The following is a 19,307-nucleotide window of genomic DNA, read 5'->3' on the forward strand; positions in this document are numbered from 1 at the left end:
TAACTTTACCGACAAGCGGCGGTGGCTCGGTCGGTATAGTTCGCTTGCGAACTAAAGGCCACGGAGTTATTTGTCTATCAGAAGTCGGCGAGGTATGTTATGTGAGTGTATTGATAACTCAGGCCTTCATAACTGCAGCAGAGATGCTGACAGGTACATCATTTGAGAGTAATACGACAATTAAGACGAATACAAGCATGCTTCCATATTTGGCTGATATGTGTTTTAGAGATGCGGGCGTATATGATCATAGACTTTTACTAATAGAATTATGGAGAAACTTACGTGCCCTTATATGCGAATTTTTCTCTCTCTTCACGACTTTCACGAGTATTTACATTTCACTTACGTTACTGACATCGCTTATAATTCTTCGTGGAGACGTCGGTGTGCGGAATATAAAAGAGAATGATGCAGATACAAGATCTAGGCGCGGACTGAGGCTGGTCGCGGCGATGCGCGCGCGGCTTCAATGCTAAGAAGCTAGTGAACACGCACTACAGCAAACTGCATTGAAAATTCGTGATAATGTATTGTTAAGAGTTCGACTGCCGTTGTTGACGAGTGCTACAGTAGTATGGAACGTGTTATAGTACCCCTAGTTCTTTGTGTTTTCAGGATTCGGAAAGACGGAACAGAGCAGTAAAGATGGTGTAAGTTGCGCTTTGGCGCCATGTTGCTGAAACATGCTACGGTGTTGCGGCCGGGGTTCGGCCTGATCGCCGCGTTGTTGCTGGTGTCGCTACATGCGGCCGCATGGGTGCACGATGTCAGCCCCAAGTTATACGTTCAGTTTGGTAAGTAACATTCTCTTGTTACCAGGTGTATTATTCTCTCTACGTAGGGAACAAAGATGTTAAAAAAATGCTATCCCCTCGCTCAGTCAACTGCCCGCCGTTGCGTGTTCTCTGACGCTCTGCGTCTGTGCCTCATAGCTTAGCTGTGTTCATGCTGTCAGATGGTAGTAACTGGACCCGAGGTTTCGGTTGGTTAGTTCGATTTATTGAACATAACTCATAGTAGGGTAGTTAATTGTCGCACTATGCTACAAGCCAGAAGGTCGCGGGTACGAATCCCTATGAGGTCACTGGATTATTCAGGTGACCTAATCCTTCCAGACGCACTATAGCCCTGGGGTCGCCTCAGCCTCTGTCGGAAAACACTCAACTTCTGACAAATTCCCTTACAAATGAATTATTTAAGTCCCTTACGAATGCCGAATGATTGAACTCTCGTGAACTGAACGAACTTCCAGGGGGACCGAATATAGATCACGATCTCGAACATTTCGTGTATTACACTGTTTGTCCGTTACGTATGTCAGTCTCTAGGCAACGGTACGTTATGACGCTTACGAGCCAAGCGACTTACTACCCAGCAACGGGGTTCCTCCCACTATTGACGCGTAACCTTGGGAACGTGTCTACCGAACCGTTGCCTACCAGTGGTCGTATTAGTCACTTCCTCTGCAGTCCAGTATTAACGTACGTACCATTCAACACGATATAAACTGTTCGACAGCGTCGTTTAATAAACTGCAAATAAATGCCACTACTGTCACCACCATTAAGGCTGCACGTGTGAGCTGCATAGCGACTGACTTGCATTCAGGTGTATGAATCTTGACCATATGACGCTATTCTATGCTAACTTATGTGGTATTCCCGGGTCTAGCCAGGTAAGTACTCATTCGACGTTACCGAGGCCTTTGGAGTCGACAGTGGAGCTAAACCGCCATCTACATCTCTACTTTTAACATTCTCATTGCTACAAATTGGGGCGGTAGAATATTCTAACCCGTACTCAAGTAAATTACATTATATACTTTTTTACAAACTTGTCTTATCTCTTCTGACTCTTCCTTTCTTTATTTTTGCCGTTTCTTTCGTTCATGTAAGTTTGAAATCGTTAATGGGAGCATGGTTTTATTTGGAAATATTACAGATAATGCGGATTGGGTCTGGAGGAATTCGCATCAGTTTCGTAAGAGAAAAGATGTGTAGTGTCGTAAACGTTCAGTTCGTCTGCATGTGTTGAGTCTAGCCACAGTGTGGGGAGGGGGAAGCAATTGATACACCGTCAGGTCCTGGTGTAGCGCCTAGTGACAGGGAGCAGTGTTGTGGGTCTAAATAGCCCCACTTCCCCCTGCCCGTGGTTCAGCTCCGGCTGTTCAAATAGCTTCTCATCTACTGTGAAAGAAGCGTAACTGCTCCAATCTTCACTTCTCATGAAGACTACAATAGGCAGGACCGGAATGGAGAGCTGGTAAGAGATTGGGTGCCGGCTGGCAATCTCTGTTTCCGATGGATGGCAGAGCAGTCAGCGAACCGCCATTCGATTCCTGGAATATAAGAGGCAATCCAACAGAAGTCAATTAACAGAAAACAAAAGATGAGGCGTGATCATTTCCTGGGAACTAATCGATCGTGGTGAAATGACCGACCCTATTTTGATGAATGGCATGTCTCAGTGGTAGATAAGAGCGCTACCAATGTGTACCTTATTTCCGATACCGGTTTAATTGCTTTTACGGACTGAACCACGAATCCCCTACTGCATAACGGTTCGGGAGTCCGACAGACTACTTTTGAAAGATCAAGTAAGTACACCATATACTTCGGTATACTGGAAACCGACGTTTCGGGAGGATCTGATGTTCCATATTCATGATTTATTATGTAGATGGAGGCAGCAGGATTCTCCGAAACAGTGCCACCTATATACGACACTACACGGCGGCACATCTCGAAGGAGAGTAAAACATCACCACTCACCACCCTGAGAGTCGTATTGCATGCAATATCAGTTGCATATAAAGTCTGGAAGGTGAGGAGAGAATAATATTGAAGTTCGTCGTAAGGGAATAGGAGCCGGGTTAGCTCAGTCGATATAGCTACCGGCTGGAGGAGTTGGAGTTCGAATCCCGGTGAGGCAAGAATTTTCACTTCTTCATGTCGTCCAGACCGGCTCTGGGGTCTACCCAACCTCCTATACAATGGGTACCAGGGGATTTTCCTCTGGGGTAAAACGGCCTGAGCGTGAAGCTCACCGCTCACCAAGTAGTGCCGATGTCAAGAAAATGTGGATCTATACATCCACTCCCCCATACGCCTTCCTGTCGTGCTTAATTAGTTATGCACGTGGATAACTTTACCATACCTAAGCTAACAGGAATTCAGCGACGGATTATTGTGAACATAAAGATAATGTTAGTAGGGTAAGTTTGCCTAGAATATGGAGGTGTCAGGTTCTTCCGAAACGTCGGTAAATATCCAGCAGAATGTACGGCTTCACACCCCAGAAAACAGTCGTTTTATATCGACCGCTGTGAGAACCTCAAATCGTACGTAGTTCATCTTCAGAGTCACTGGCGTGCGACAGTGAAACCTTCAGGTCCATAAAGGGTGATGTCTTGATCAGGTAAGCAACTGTCAGCTTGGGGTTGCTGCTGCGTCAGTACTTTAAACTCCCTCACACTTCCTTGGGTTACGTTACAGTCAGACGCGGCAGTCAAATTACCGTTTCCTCCCCTGCTGAAGTGCAGGTACCACTAGAAGCGACATAACGTGATATGATATTTTATGTGCCCTAGCCCCTTAGCAGCCACCGTCTCGAAAGGCGGGTCTCGGTAAGGATGCTTCTAGCCTTACTATCCTTTGTGTTCGAGCCCTTTCCTGCTTTCAAACGCTTGGAGGGGGGTGGCGGCGGGGGATTGCTGTGCTGCGGGTTTTCAAGGTTAAGCGCCGTAGTAATGACCGTCGGACCGCCGCCAGGCTAGTGTGGCCATCAGATTGTGTTCTTAGACTGCCTAATCGCATCCATTCCCTTAATTTACAGTTACACTCTTTATAGGTAAAGGTAAGTTGTCCCCGTGGTTAATTAATCAAGCATCACGCCATGAAGGCATTGGGGAGTGGAGGTATAGTTCCACCATTCTTGACGTCGGTACCGGATGGAGATGTGTGGCCTGCTTCACGCCCGTCCCCCTTACCAAACCTTCGATATCCCTTGGGTAGATCTGGACGATATGGGAATAAGCAAAATCTCTTGACTCTACTAGGAATCGAACCCCAACTCGTTAGTTGTACATCCCATAGTCTAGTCGCTATACCGACTGAGCTACCCCGACTCCCTTATTATGTTATAGTTCGATTAAACGAAGGAAGTTGCCGAGAAAGCAGTACGAGGGGCGGGGGTCTTACAAATTAATCAGGCTGAAAAAGTGCAGTACGAAAATTTTAAGGAAAGAGCGTGCGCGCGATACCGAGAAACGTCGGCTGTGGCCCTGTGAACGAGACCGGTTGATATTTCCAGACGTCAGGTTCTTAAGACGGTGGCAATCAAGAGCACACTTTTCTGTGATGTGATGTTGTGTAGCCCGGTGGCAACTTTCATTAACCCTGAAGACGGAGGAATAGGTTCTTCCGAAACATTAATGTCCCTCTGGAGGGTACCTTGTAGCGTCATTGGCTGAGGCACTGCTACAAGCCGGAAGGTCGCGGTTCGAGTCCCGATGAGGTGGAATTTTTTAATTGACCTAATCCTTCCTAATCCTAATCCTGAGGTCGACTCAGCAGCTAACAGAAGAGAGTACCAGGAATCTTCCTGGGGCTAAAGGGCGGCCGGCGCGTAAGGCTGACGTCACTGCTATCTGTGAGCCGATTGTCTAGAGAAAATGTGGGAGCCTTAGCCTCTCACAGCCCTATGGGTCCTCCACGGCCTGTTACAGGGATAGTTTTACATGTCAGGTAATTTGGAGGTCGTAATTTATCGCTACCAAGCCAGTTCCAGGTCTCTCTCTGTCGTTGCAAAGTAATGTACCCAGTTTACAGATGACAGTGTTATCTGGCGTGATCACCACTGATCAGTCAGTGATGGTAGAGGCAGAGACAGTTTCTGAAATGTTTTGAAATTTATTCCACAAGTCTGCTGACGTGCCGAGAAGACTCCATTGCACTCAGCTGTAGCAATAGCGTCAGATGTTATTCTTACCTGTGGCTGTTACCGCTGACTGTGTGATTTAAGATGCGACGCTCCTACGCTAGTATCATTTATTGGAATTCCGTTCAGATCATGGATTTTTTTGTGCATTCGTGTGTTTGCTGCTGTGTAATGGTAGCGGTCCTGTAACGGTATGATTCGTCATCCAGGAAGTCTTGCCACACGACAGAAAGGTTCGTTGCCTTAGGATTGGTTCCGGGTTGTGAACACAGTCCCAAATCTTGGAAAGACGCGAGCCCCGAGGAGTAGCTCGTGTAGTCTAAGTGTAGGTGAAAGCAAATGTAGCATTTTGCTAAATGTGAATGCAAGCAACATTATTATGAAAACCTCAAATTTTAAATTATTATTGTTTGTGGGTATAATTATCACACTTTTATTGAAGTTCACATGACGACAGTTTTGGAGTTTCGGATTTGCGGATTGGGGAGTCAGAAAAGGTATAAAGAATTCTTCTTTAAATAAGGAACTGAAAGGAGAAGGGAGGAAACTGCATTGTTACTACTACTAATAATGATGATAATAATAATAATAATAATAATAATAATAAATATGCGGTTAGACTCACAGACGGCCGTGCCATAGCTCAGGCGGTTAGTCGCTGGCTTCTCACCTCGGCGGCCCGGGTTCGAGCCCAAGTATGTGGGATTTGTGATGGACAGAGTGGCATTGGGCCAGTTACGGTATCTGAGCGGTCTAAGGAATGTACTGTCTTCGCTCGTTTGGCAACCGGGATCGTGGGTTCGAATCCCACTCAGGGCATGGATGTTTGTGTGCGTTTTTCTGTGTTTGTGTACAGGTAGAGGCCTTGTGACGAGCTGATCACCCGCCCAAGGAATCCTACCGAATGTGTAAGATCTAGAAAAATCAAAGTGAACGGAGAAGATCATGGAGGTAGGCCTAGGCCCACTGGGGCTGTAGTGCCAAAAAAAAAAGTGGCATTCGAGCAGGTTTTCTCCGAGCATTTCTGTTTCCCCTAACAATTCTCATTCCACCGACTGCTCCACAATCACCGTCATCTATTCGGGGCCGGTACAATAGACCAGTTAGTGGCCGATGTATCAAGTGGACTTAATCTCACCCCACCCAAAGAAACTAAAAAAGAAAACTAACACACAAACTTAAAAGTTTTTTAAAAGATATTTAACCCTTAAGTTCATCAAGAAGAGTGAAGTCTAGAGGCCCTTCTTTTAAATTTAGTCACCTCGTATTGGAAGCCGATTAATGCATATGCGTAGGGCGACTGAAATTGAATTTGGCCGAAATCTGCCCAGCGATAAACCGACGGCGGTTCTTCTGGAAGTCGTCACATCTCGTTCATTTCTGTTGTTCGACATATGACATGGTAATTTGGCACAAGGGAAACTGTACACACTTGTTCCGTGTGCGTTTGGGATGGGGGGTAGACAAGGAATGCTTAGAGAATTTTAATGGAGAACCCCCTTAGGAAACGCCCACTCCGAAGACCTAGAATAACGCTTATGTGGAACTGCAGAAATTTGTATTGGGAGATACATGAAATTGACTCAGAATCGCTTCCAACGGTGGGAGTTGGTGTTAACAATTTTAAATCTACGATTTTAGCTGCTACAGTGTCTATAAAGGTCTCCGTACCGGTCGCATCGGCAACTATCGCTACATCCGCCACATTGAGAGCAATTACACGGTGGATTATACCGTTCAGCACGCCACAGCAGTGCTGATTCACCGCAGGTTGTACTGAGGTGCAGCCAACCCGTAGGCAAGGCATAGAACTGATACCGTATAATGGGGCCGACAAATAGAGATGGTCACCGTCATCTCCCACCGCATTTATTTGGTTCCGTACTCTCCTCAGCGAGCAGGACACATCTGCCCCTGCTTAACAAGACACAATGAGAACCTCGTTATAGAATCTTGTCTACCAAGTGCCACAGTCAGCCACTCCCGTCTTCAGTTTATGGAGCTGCTGGGATTGTCAGTAATGGTAATGCAAGCCAGCGTGGCTGGAACAAGTATACACGTACCTTTTTTTATATAAGGTCTTATCTCAAAAGAATTAATGAAGAGGCACAAGATTTGATGTTTGGGCGCCTCTAGTACACGTGTTCATTGTTTCGTTTACTATTACAACTGTGCACGAGGAAGTGTAGTGGAACTCCAAGCAGGTTCGGTTTAATGCTTCCTGGAAAACGTCAACTGAGTTATGTTCAGGTATACAGCGTAGCTGGGTGGGTGTAGTAGTCAAATGGGTCTCAGTGACTGTTTCATAGTGGATTGTAAGCTCAGGTAAATGTAATTTGTGAGTCAAAACTGGCTTCTGCTGATTGTTAGAGATTTTCACGGCTACAGAAACTTCTGTTTTAAGTAAAATTTCTTTACTCGTAGTTCACCAAATGTTTCGACCAGTGTTTGTTGTCATCAGGATAGAACACGTGTTTCTCCCTTTCACAGCGTCCAGACCGCCTCTGTGGCCACCCAGCCTCATATCCAATGGGTATCGGGGGTAAAGCGGCCGAGGAGTGAAGCTCACCACCCACCTCCATCTTGTGGCGAAGTTGAGAATGGTGGAGTAGTGACTCTTGACTCCCCCATATATGTTTATGACGTAATGTTTAATTAATTAAGCACAAGGGGAACTTTTATCTCAGTAGGTGCAATTCATAGCCTCCAGTATTTATTTTCTTAATTTTCTTGTCAGATCTGACTCGCAGTCATTTCAGAATAGCGTCATCCGCCCTTCCGTTGCTGTGCCATAACTCAGGCGGTTAGTCGCCGGGTTTCCACCGCTGCGGCCCGGGTTCGAGCCCGGATCTGGTCGTGTGGGATTTGTGGTGTACAAAGTGACACAGTGAGGTTTTTTCCGAGTACTTCGGTTTCCCCTTCCAGTTCTCATTCTACCGATTGCTGCACACTCGTCATCTATCATCCAGAGCAGGTACAATAGGCCAGTTAGTGGCCGAGGTACCGAGTGGACTCAGCCCCACCACAGCACAAGAAACAACAAAAAAAAGCGCTAAACAACAGTAGTCAGTCCCTTGTTACACATTACAACATTTCCTCGGTCTTTATGAAATGCGTTCTGCTGTGTAATACACTTGTATAGTGGACTGTTAAAGGGACGAAGCTTAAAGATTTAAAGCTCTACTCTCCGTGGAAGAATGACTCGAGTGAAATACTTATTCCGAGAGAACATATTCGTTACTCATTCACTGATTGGCGAGCAACCGATGACACACAGACATGCTTGCTCGTCCGTTCGTATGTGTTTGATACGCGTCGGTGAATGTCGTCCCGTCACCTCTGAGGTTGTTTAGAAAAGGAATCTTGTGAAAGTGAGCAGCAGGAAGCCGCGAGTCGAATTCCATTGAAAGTGGGAGATAACCGAAATCCGACCCAGAGGAGAAACTCCTCAATTTCATGTCCAAGACATCCATTCGCCATTCGTGTGGGGAATGAAACTCATATCCTAACGGAAGAACACAGCTTGAAGGAGCTGAGGAGAATGTTTGGACCCACGATTGAGGAAGATGACAATTTTTTAATGAAGAACTTCATTGTAATTCGCGCTTTTCGTCCTGTTACTAGAAGGATCAAATCAGGAAATGAGAAACAGTGAGGCATACGGCATCCACACATTGATAGTTGACAAATGCAAATAAAATTCTAGCCGAAAATCCCGAAAGAAGAATCACTCGGACAAAACAGACGACGGTGAGACTGTAATATTAAAGCAGATGTTAAATGGGGCGTGATGATATGGAGTGGATTCATCTGGCAAAGGTTGAGGGCCAGAGCCTAACTCTTGTGAACAGGTTTTCTAAAAGATGAGGTATCTTGAACCAGCTGAGCAATTGTCAGATTCCCGAGTACTTCGATTCGTGAGTTAGGTTGTCCTCTTTACATAGTCCGTCTAGAATCGCGGTTGGACCGCTTGAGAAAAGGTTTCCCTTACTCATGGAGCTGAGCCTTTCTTAAGAAGCCGCTAATTCTGCAGCTACTCAAGAACTCCCCAGCATTTTATGGAACCCGAAGGTTCATTACCGTGTTCACAAGAGCCCTCCACTGGCCCCTAGCCTGAGCCCGATCTATCCAATCCATACCATCCCATCCTATCTCTCTAAGATCCGGTTTGATATTGTCCGCCCACCTACGCCTTGGTCTTCCCAGTGATCTCCTTCCTTCCGGTTTTCCCACCAATATCCTATATGCATTCTTCCTCGCCCACATTCGTGCTACATGCCCTGCCCACCTCATCCTTCTTTACTTGATTCTAATTATAGTTGGAGAAGCGTACAAGTTATGAAGCTCCGAGAAAGAGTTTCATGTCATGGACATGATGTGCTAGTACGAGGTGAATGTGACTGGCTCAAGGTCATGCACAATGGCGGGCGTGAACATCTGTGTTGTTGAACCTTCGGATTTGTTTCATCCCGCGTCTGATACGGACGCTGACGTTCAGGCTATACAAAATAACAATTCTGCCACCTACTTTGAGTGCTCCTTGAGCGTGACTACATCTGAGAGAAGAAAATAATAGCAGATCTTAGAAAAGAGCGTGCTCAGGAAAGTACATGTGAAATTTCTGTTATTAGCGTATCGTACATAACAAGTGGCTGTCATATAAGCAAGTCACCCAGTACTGTCAGTATAGCGAGTGTATAGAGGATGGGGAGACAGGGGAGCATACAGAATTGTCACGTGATTGTGTGACTATAGACGGGGTATGGATTGGTAATTGGATTTATTGAACACTTACAGATCGTAACTACAAGTAAGTATAGCGCAGTCGCTAATTCACACACACTGCTGTGTCTCCATGAATGGACGTTCCCCTGCTGCTGGGATCACGACCTCGCATGCGGGCGGCCACCTTACACCAGCCCCCAACTCTTTTCAACTGTCGTGTCAAGTCTCACCTGTAATCAAAGTCAAAGTCACATTGCGACTGACGGTGAGTCAGTCAGTAAGTCTTGGTGTCGAGCCCATTTGGGGCTCATGACCAGATATTAATTATTACCTTTTGACAGTTACGGTCTTGTTTCTGTGGGGCGCCTTCTCTGACGAGAGGATGGGCCTGTCTTTTGTATATGCTGCTAGTTCTTACCAATGCAGTCTTTCTCGGGTCCGAGACCCTTGGTACTCGAGGCCATATACATTACTGCCTCAAATTTGAGACTTCCTTTTCGTCGCCTCCCACGACTCGCAGGGTTACGGTGGAGGTATTCGACCCCGCCTCCACACGGGGTTCAACTGTAATGGTAGCTGGTCTTCGTTTTATAGCATCGGTACGGACCGCACAGAAAACACCACTTTCAACAGTTACTCGATTGAGTGTTACACAGCCGTTACCTAGCAGTGGCAGTTTCTCCAACTCCGTAGTTATTACTGTGAGCAAATATGCCACATTATAATAAGCACTAGGAAAGCCGATATTATGTAAGGATAACATTTAGATCTGAAAGAAGCAATTAGTGAGGCTGGGAGGTGGACAAGCCTGGTTAAGGGTACTGTGCAGTTATTGCATTAGCAGTATACAGCCTTCGGACTACGCAACATAATAGCCAGTTTATTAGTTACAATACAGTGAACGTGCGGTGATTTTGATTTGGTTAATGCGCCATTATATTGATTGTTCTCAGAATTCGCTCGCACTTCCGACTGTTAGGCCGGGGAGGGATATCAGACCCAACTGCACGGCTTGTTCTAAGGACAACGTTGAATATGCCCTAGCCGCACTATGGCCCTGGAGTCGACTCAGCCTCTAACGGAAATGAGTACCAGGAATCTTCCTGGGAGGTAAAGAGCGGCCGCCTCGTAAGGGTGACAACCTTACCGCCACCTATGAGCCGAATGCCTAGAGAATGTGGGAGCCTCAAACTCTCACAACCCTTTGGGCCTTAATGGCCTGTTACAGGGATAGCTTTACGCATGAATATGTTTCTCCAGTAGTGACCCCATGTGCGCCATGTGACAGTCACACAGGCTGGGATGAACCATTCTTCTACTTTCTTTAGTAGGCCTAATGGCCCCTCGGCTCTGAACTACGCAACCGGAAACGCACGTTCCCTTCTTGTTATATCGGCCATTAGTGCTGAAAGGCTGTCGTGTCACAGCGCACTTTATTACATACAGAACAATGATTTCAAGTCGACTCTTTAGAAGTTTCAGCTCGGTCTTCGTAGCTCTTTTCTGCACAAAAATTGGGAACGCTTCTGACGATCCCTTTCGAATCGACGGATCGCGCCCTTGGTACGGAGTCACTGCTTTAGAAACTAGCAGACCTCTGGGATCTGTTCGGTTTGCTAACCGAATCTTAAAACGAAAAAGAAAATCGCATAATTCCACAAGATTCTGAAATATCATGAAATTGTGCGTTCAGCCGCAGTAAAATTTTGAGGTATTTTGGTTCAGATTTAGCGCTGCTGATTGGTTTTGCGTGGAAACTTTCTGTCGTCTTCTGTGACGCGTCTTTGCTCAACTCTAATTACAAAATCTCTACTGAATATTTTTTTTAATTTTATAGGCTCGTAAACTTTTATACACGCAGGGAATTTTTACGTTATTTCGACACAAACTTGCTTAAACAGTCGCATCCCCAGTGTCTCAGAACATGGAACGCCACACACAACGTTGCTGTCAGAGAGGGAAGACCCGAGGGACCCCCTTGCCAACATATGCTAGGATATTTTAAAATCTGTTTGGAGGGTTTAGAAATTAGAATGATATGCGTAGGTAGATATGTAGTTCCACGGCTCAGCCGTGAGGCAGAACGGTATGGTCACGGGTCCTTTGGGGCCCGAATATAAGAATGGCTGTGCTGACGAAGGTCAGCAGCAATTTACCCGACCTAAATACATTGTTAAAGAAAAAAGAATGAATGATGAAGGAAAAACATTTGTCAGCAGTGTAGCGGAGTCGTTAAGTGTGTAACGAAATTAGCTTTAATTAACTGATGCTTTAATATTTAAATGATGAAATCAAAAGAAACGGTTTTCAAAAAGTAAAGCCACTGGTGGCAAAATAATGACAAGAGAACCAAACGTACAGCATATTTAAACGAATTTAACAATTCAGACCATCATAAAGTAAATAAAGCTATCCCTATAACAGGCCGTGGAGACCTATAGGGTTGTGAGATGTTGAGGTTCCCACATTTTCTAGACAGTAGGCTCATAGATGGCGGCAAGTTTGTCAGCCTTACGCGCCGGCCGCCCTTTACGCCCAGGAATATTCCTGGTACTCATTTCTGTTAGAGGCTGAGTCGACCCCAGGGCTATAGTGCGGCTGGAAGGATTATGTCTATTGAAAAATCCAGTGACTTCGTCGGGATTCAATCCCACGACCTTCCGGCTTGTAGCATAGTGCCTCAACCAACTACGCTACTGTATATATATTAAGTATAGGGCCTGTAGTTGAGAAGAACAAAATCTGAGGTAAATGGTACAGTACAGTGGTAACACCTGTTCTGTTATTGATCAGAAGTTTGAACAGTGACAGAAAAAGTGATAGGACGGAAACTGCTGAAATGCATTTTCTGAGAGCAGTAGCAGGACTTCCACTCCGAGTTGAAGAATAACGCGATAAAATGCATCTTGAAGAAACTGGACTCTTAAGGCTACCCATATTCTTATAAGACAATGGCAAGACGTTTCCTGGGGACCAGAAGTCGGGGCATTATCGGCAAATCACAGGAGGAGGTTTGGAACAGCTGAAATACATTTTCCCAGATAGTAGCGAGAGTCAAACTCTGGGACAGACGGAGCAATAATTATTACAGATTAGTAATATTTGAAATATAGTTACAGACCAGATACAAATTATTAAGATAGGCTGAACGAATGGAATGCATGTGAAATGCGTTATCAAACAAAAAAACCGTAGCCTATAGTCCACAAGCGAACTATACACCGACCGAGCGACCGCCGCTTGTCGGCGAAGTTAGTGCCAACTTTTGCGGATAGAGGGTGTCACGTGGTCAGCGCATCGGATCCCCACGGCCGTTAATCTCGGTTTTCTAGACGGGAGAAATGCGTTATCGCTTGGGCAAATGCGCTTAATGAAGGTTCCTCATGGCACCTCAACTCAGGGTCGTGACCGAGCCGAAGTAGCGTTGATTACAATGGACGACTGTGAAGCGCAAGAAAATGTATCTTGGCGCAGAAAGTTTGTCCAATGAATTTCGAATAAGGGCCCACTTGTTGTGAGATCAGTTCCTGGCTCTAGCTGGTCAGTTTAAGTTTCGTTCCGTTAAAAGCCTAATTCTTTCCGCGTTTCATATTCGAATAAGTGCAAGCATTAGTTTCAGAATAAGTTTTCTTGATTAATATTGGTTTTATGATTTAATTAGAACCATTCGCGAACTTCCCGGGAGCCGCAGATGTTACGAAATAAACGCGTGCGGAGTATACACTCGATGGGCCTCTTTTTCCGAAAGCCTCATGTGTATGGATCACATTCACACGACTCAGACACCAAGACCAGCAGATCTTGCGACCAAGATAGACTAATGAGATTACATTTACACCGGTCTGGTTCAACTGTCTGCATATTTACCTCACACCTTTCCATTTTGGGGCTGCAACACCACATCACCGAAATGTGGGATGTACGTGACAGTGTTCTTAAAAGGGGTAGCACACTGGTATAACTCATTGCCGTCGTTAGTAGAACCGTAAAGAAGTGGGAGTTAACATTTCATACTAAGTTTCTGTTATTAAGTAACAGACATAAGCAAGATTTTGAAGTTCTTTCATGTTTGAACTATGCATTGCTAATGGATTTCTTTGCTTTGTGCTGTAAGAAATATGAAATGTGGTAGGAATATCGCTATTATAGTAATTCGAATGCTTGCGACCAGTGTTGTTGTTTTACAGTGACCGCCTCAGTTAAGATTCAAGGATGCTCTGTAAATTGTGAATCTTGACAGCTATTTCCGCTGACTCAGCATCCAGGGAGTTAATTGGGTGTAATTTATTTTCAGAGCAGTCAATCAAAACCAGCCGTAAAACCATTTTTAACTGCAAATAAAAGTACTGCTATCTAGTGGTAGTGAGTCGGGGTACATCCTCCCACCCAAGGCCCATGAGAAGCACAGCCAGCACCAAAAACTAGTATAGTTCCACATTAATCACATACACTTCCAAACCCACAAGAGTACTTGAAGTGACACAAACAGTACGCTTCAGACAAGATGTCAGGCAGTAAGAGAAAAGTGACGCATTGAACTCGCATGCAAAGCACGTCAAGCAGTAACCCAGCTCAGAATTTCAGATAGTGATGTTAATTCTGTTCTTGCGTTGTCACACCATGTGGTTTTCGGCGATGTTTCGGGGCTGCGTGCTGCCTCCATCTTCATGCTCTACTCCGAAGATGGAGACAGGGTGGGAACAGAATTGAAGTAGATAATTAACCATCATTAAAGCCTAAAACCAGTAACGTAAAATATTATTGTACTGAACTGATCATAAATTCTGGTAACAGCGTTGACACTAATTTTAATTTTAATCTCGATTTATCTTCAGTGTTAATGTTAATTTTAAAGGAAAAGCCTTTTTATTTTTGAATTGCAATGCAAATTAGAGTATCAACTCATGGGATAGAACATGCAACGTGTAACTACCTGAAGATAATCACATGATGGTTAAAACATGTATTATGAACTAATTAATTCGATATTCATTGTATAATAATGACTGTGATGGTAAACAAATAATTGCACAAGCTTGTTACATGCCGGTTACGGCAGCTGTTGGGTGTAACTACAGGACTGAACTGAATTCGCAGCGTTGCTACAGAACGGAATTGTATGGAAGTGTTCTTCTTTCACTTACTCACTCACTCATGGAGCTGAGCCTTTCTTTGAGAAGCCGCAAACTGTGCAGCTACTCAAAAATTTTCCAACATTTTATGGAACCCGGAGATTCATTATCGTGTTCACAAGAGCCCTCCATGCCATTATATCTAAGATCCATTTTAATATTGTCCACCCACCTACGCCTTGGTCTTCCCAGTGGTCTCTTTTCTTCTGGCTTTGTCACCAATATCCTATATGCATTCCTTTTCGGCCGATTCGTGCTACATGCCCTGCCCACCTCATAGTGTTCTTCTTTTACAGAACAAAAATACAGAGTCATGTTAGGAATCACAAAAGAAAATTACAGCTTCGTTATGATCAGATTGGTGATGTGAGGGTGTGGACAGGATGGGGACCGGTGGAGGGCTCTTGGGAACCCTCGGGCCCCATAGAAAGAGGGACTATAAGGACGTGCCTTGCTTCACTTAGTTAATTTGATTCCTGTGCGAAGTGAAATAGCAAGGCTTGCTAAGAATCACCGTGACTAAGTATTTCTCCTTTGGAATGTAAAAAAGAAGTGTTTGCATTACTGTAATGACTGTTACCTTAGGGCTGTAATGAAAGGGCGAGGAAGAATGTAGACTATTTTCAATTTGAACTTGATTCTCCTTCTCTGACGTCCTGAGGCAAAATGAAACAAAAAGTGAAAGTGTCTGCTTGTTGGCCTACATGAACTCTACGCTTGATGACTAAAACAATACTTTCAGCTTCTCAGAATCTTTCAAAACACCGATGAAAAATGTTTCTTTCCCTGAAGCGACTTGCCTGCCTTGGTATAATTAGTTCTGTGGACTACAGCGCGTATACTGTACAGACGTACGCATGCGTATAACAGTGATTCAGCTCGGACTGTTTGCCTGGGGCTTAGGTTTCCCACCATCACAAAGACTACGCGGGTCGGAGGGAGGGGAAAGGCTGTCCGCCCGAAAGCATCACGTACAGATCACTGGTTTCTATCCCTCCTGTATCCCGCTTGTGTGCAAGCTTCATAATTCATAACGACGCATTGGTACAGAAAAAGCTACTGCTGCTCGATGTATTGTTAAGAACGCTCAGTGAGATGTGGAAAATTTTAAAGATTTGGAACTATTTGTGGGATATAATGGAAAGAAACTTCCCGTCCATGAATATTACTTCCTGTAAATCTTTATTTGTGTCGATTGAAAAACCGTTATCTCTTTTCGATCAGAGGAAGGTAGGGTAAATGAAATCTGTCACTTCCTATCTTGTTATTGGGTAGAAAAGTCTGATTTTTCCAGGCCCGGAACTTCACAGTGGGATTCGTAATTCGAGATAATAAATCGTTTTAGAATACTCCAAAAGTAAAAGAACCTGGGACGGAATAGAAGGTTGAGCTTCATAACTTGTACGCTTCTCCAAGTATAATTAGAATCAAGTCAAGGAGGATGAGGTGGGCAGGGCATGTACCACGAATGGGGGAGAGGAGGAATGCATGTAGGATATTGGTGGGAAAACCGGAAGGAAGGAGACCACTGGGAAGACCAAAGCGTAGGTGGGTGGACAATATTAAAATGGATCTTAGAGAGATAGAATGGGATGGTATGGATTGGATTGATCTGACTCAGTATATGGACTAGTGGAGGGCTCTTGTGAACACGGTAATGAACCTTCGGGTTCCATAAAATGGTGGGAAATTCTTGAGTAGCTGCAGATTTGGCTTCTCAAGAAGGGCTCAGCTCCATGAGTGAGTGACAGAGTAGAAGCATCAGGATCAAATAAGGACAAGAATGAATTGGGAATATCGGGCCACAACTTAGCTGGAGTACAGACGCCACCTTCTCTTGGTTTCCAGAGATCAGCGTGTTACAACTCATTCGCTTACTGATTCATTCTTGAGCAGTGGAGCAGCGTCATTCTTGTGAATCGGATACTCACTCGATTGAACGGACGCTATCTTTAAGATCAAATTTAATGTTACCTTGCCGCCTGCTACTAAGTAAAACTTCCAGCCTGTACAGGTATTGATCTTGGACGTTCCTCTGTATATATGTGAAGCATGGTTTGTGACTTTGAGGAGAGAACATAAGTTACACATATTTGAAAGCAAGGAGCTTACGAAAATATTTGGAGCTAAGAACGATGACGTTAGTGAAAGGGATATTACATAAGGAGGTACTTCGTGATTCACGCAGACCACCTAGAATTATTAGAATACTTAAATGTGAGAGATTTGAATTTTTGTGTCAAGACCTCTCGGAAAATGGCGACTTGGATAGTCAGGAAAAAGGAATAACCTTGAGATGGATCCTACGACGTAGATTGTAAGGTTGGGAAGTGGATGGAACTGACTCGCTTCGGTAGTGGGGTTATTGAACCTCCATGAGACTTGGGTAAGGTATCTGTAAGAACGCCGTATTTAATGTTTATTGGCTAGATTAGACACGCTAGTTTACGTGAGTTTGATGTCTGAAAACTTGCCACGAACACTAGGAGAACGTGAAGTCTGCTAATGAGCTAAATGTATTATCAGTGCCAAAGGCGTGTGTTCAATTTGCCATTTCCTTTGCAGGACAGCTGACCGACCATGTGGCGGTGTGCAGGAGCGGTTTCTGCAATAAGAGTGTCATTCTGTTTCTCGTGCCTCTTATTTTTCGGCTGTTTCCTTCGGACGCTGTTTAAGTTGTTAACGTATTCTGATTCTGGGGGCGCTGAGTTAACCATCCGTAATTATAGATGTTCTGTTCTTGAACCTCAAGTTTACCATTCTGTAGAGCCCGCCCTAGTAATTACTTCCCTTCTTCAAAGCGTGTTCATCAACGGTTTACAAAATCGGGTTCGCTGGTCTCATGCAGCACTCGATCGTGAAACAGATTTAAATTTGAGATAATGATGGAAGCTGTATCACTGCCTAAGGACGACGCTTGGAGATCGTATGGGGACGTGGAGGTAAATGCACTCTAGACCGCCGCTCTAGGTCTCTAGATGTAACTCTGTGGTCTATTTCTCGCGAAAGATTCTCCATGTCCATCATGCATGAGCCTGGATGTGTTCCCAGAGCTGGTCTTAATGTGGCAGTCCAGAATCGTGGTCTAGTGGTCACACACACACACACTGTCCACAGTCACGTCTTCATTGCCTTTGCTTCGTAGCGGCTTCCAACGGCGGATATTCCCTTTCCTCTGGATTCCCGAACGGTCCCGGGCCTGAGCTACCAACTTCTCACAGCAGCAGCTCACAACAGTTGAATTGCAATAATCGATGGAAAGAGAATTTGCAGGGGAAACCGAAGTACTTGGAGAAAACCTGCCACAGTGTCACTTCACCACATGACCTGACCTGGGCTCGCACTCGGGCCGTCGCAGTGGGGAGCAGGCGGCTAACCGCGTGAACTATGGCAGAGCCTCTGCAAGTTATAACAACTCGGCACGAACCGCACAGAAAATACCATTCCTCCGTTGCTGTGTACTTTGTTGGGTGTCCACGTAATCGCCGTTCAGCATTGAATAGCAACTGCCGTTGTTTGCAGAACCATTACTTAGCAACGGCTGTTGTATAGTTGCTTATTTCGCGGTCGTTGCCTACCAACGATTCTTCATGCCAAATTGCTCCCTCCTTAAGGCTATTTGTGGCAAATAGCCTACAAGCTTACCGCCATTTCTATTCCGAGGGCTGTGATCGGCCTCGCCTTCCTTCCCCGTGGCTCGGTTCTCACGGTGATTTCTACCTCTTCTCCCCCATTAAGGCCGTTCGTCCCGAGCAGTTCTCTGATAAGGTGCGAGCCGATCCAGGTGTACCGCACATCATCCTCGTGGTAGGGTTCCGCTGGATCCTGTACACCAGACCATTCATCCACTTGACTACCCTGTATGGTTCCTCCCATGGGGATTGAAGCTTGTGTGAATTTCCTTTCGTGCAGGTGGGCCGATAGAGCCACACATCGTCGCCCTCGTTGTAGGCCGCGCAGTTGGCCAGCCTGTCGTAATGCGTTTTCATCCGGTCACTGGCTATTATGCCACAATATGTATACAAAGTAGTAGTAGAAGCGTGGCTTCTAAATTACTATTTTGAATCTAAGCCCATTTAATGGTTGATTTTCACTTATAAATAAATAAGACGGTTTTCGACAAAAAGTGTTTAAGCGTCTGAACTGCTGAAAAGCACGAACAAGCATAGGCAGTAATAACCGTGAGTTAATGTTCAGTCGGGTCGTGCCATAGCTCAAGCGATTAGTCGCTGGCTTCCCACCGCGGCGGCCCGGGTTCGATACCGAGGTCTGGTCAAGTGGGATTTGTGGTGGACAAAGTGGCGCTGGGGCAGGTTTTCTCCGAGTACTTCGGTTTCCCCTGCCAATCTTCATTCCACCAATTGCTCCACAATCACCCTCACCTATCATCTGGGGCTGGTACAATGGGCCAGAAATGGCCGCAGTACAAGGGACTTAGTCCCACCCCACTAGCAATAAAAGTAATGTTCAGTTTATCATTTAAAAATATATACCCTGATGGTGAAATTA

The 19,307-nt window shown here is 45.1% G+C and overlaps 1 protein-coding gene across 7 annotated transcripts in view; it reads left to right on the forward strand.

Annotated features, from left to right (window-relative positions):
- Positions 1–19,307, forward strand: part of LOC111865773 (semaphorin-1A) — a 566,056-nt gene that overhangs the window by 143,044 nt on the left and 403,705 nt on the right. For all 7 annotated transcript variants that reach the window (XR_002843034.2, XM_023854041.2, XM_023854042.2 and 4 more), the window contains one exon: positions 619–797. Coding sequence is in view for 6 of the 7 variants with exons in the window: in XM_023854041.2 (XP_023709809.1) it covers positions 674–797 (124 nt within the window). In the remaining variant the exon portion in view is untranslated. The remainder of the gene's footprint in view (positions 1–618; positions 798–19,307) is intronic.

Source organism: Cryptotermes secundus, unplaced genomic scaffold (assembly GCF_002891405.2).
Source record: "Cryptotermes secundus unplaced genomic scaffold, Csec_1.0 scaffold612, whole genome shotgun sequence".
In the NCBI taxonomy this organism is placed as follows: domain Eukaryota; kingdom Metazoa; phylum Arthropoda; class Insecta; order Blattodea; family Kalotermitidae; genus Cryptotermes; species Cryptotermes secundus.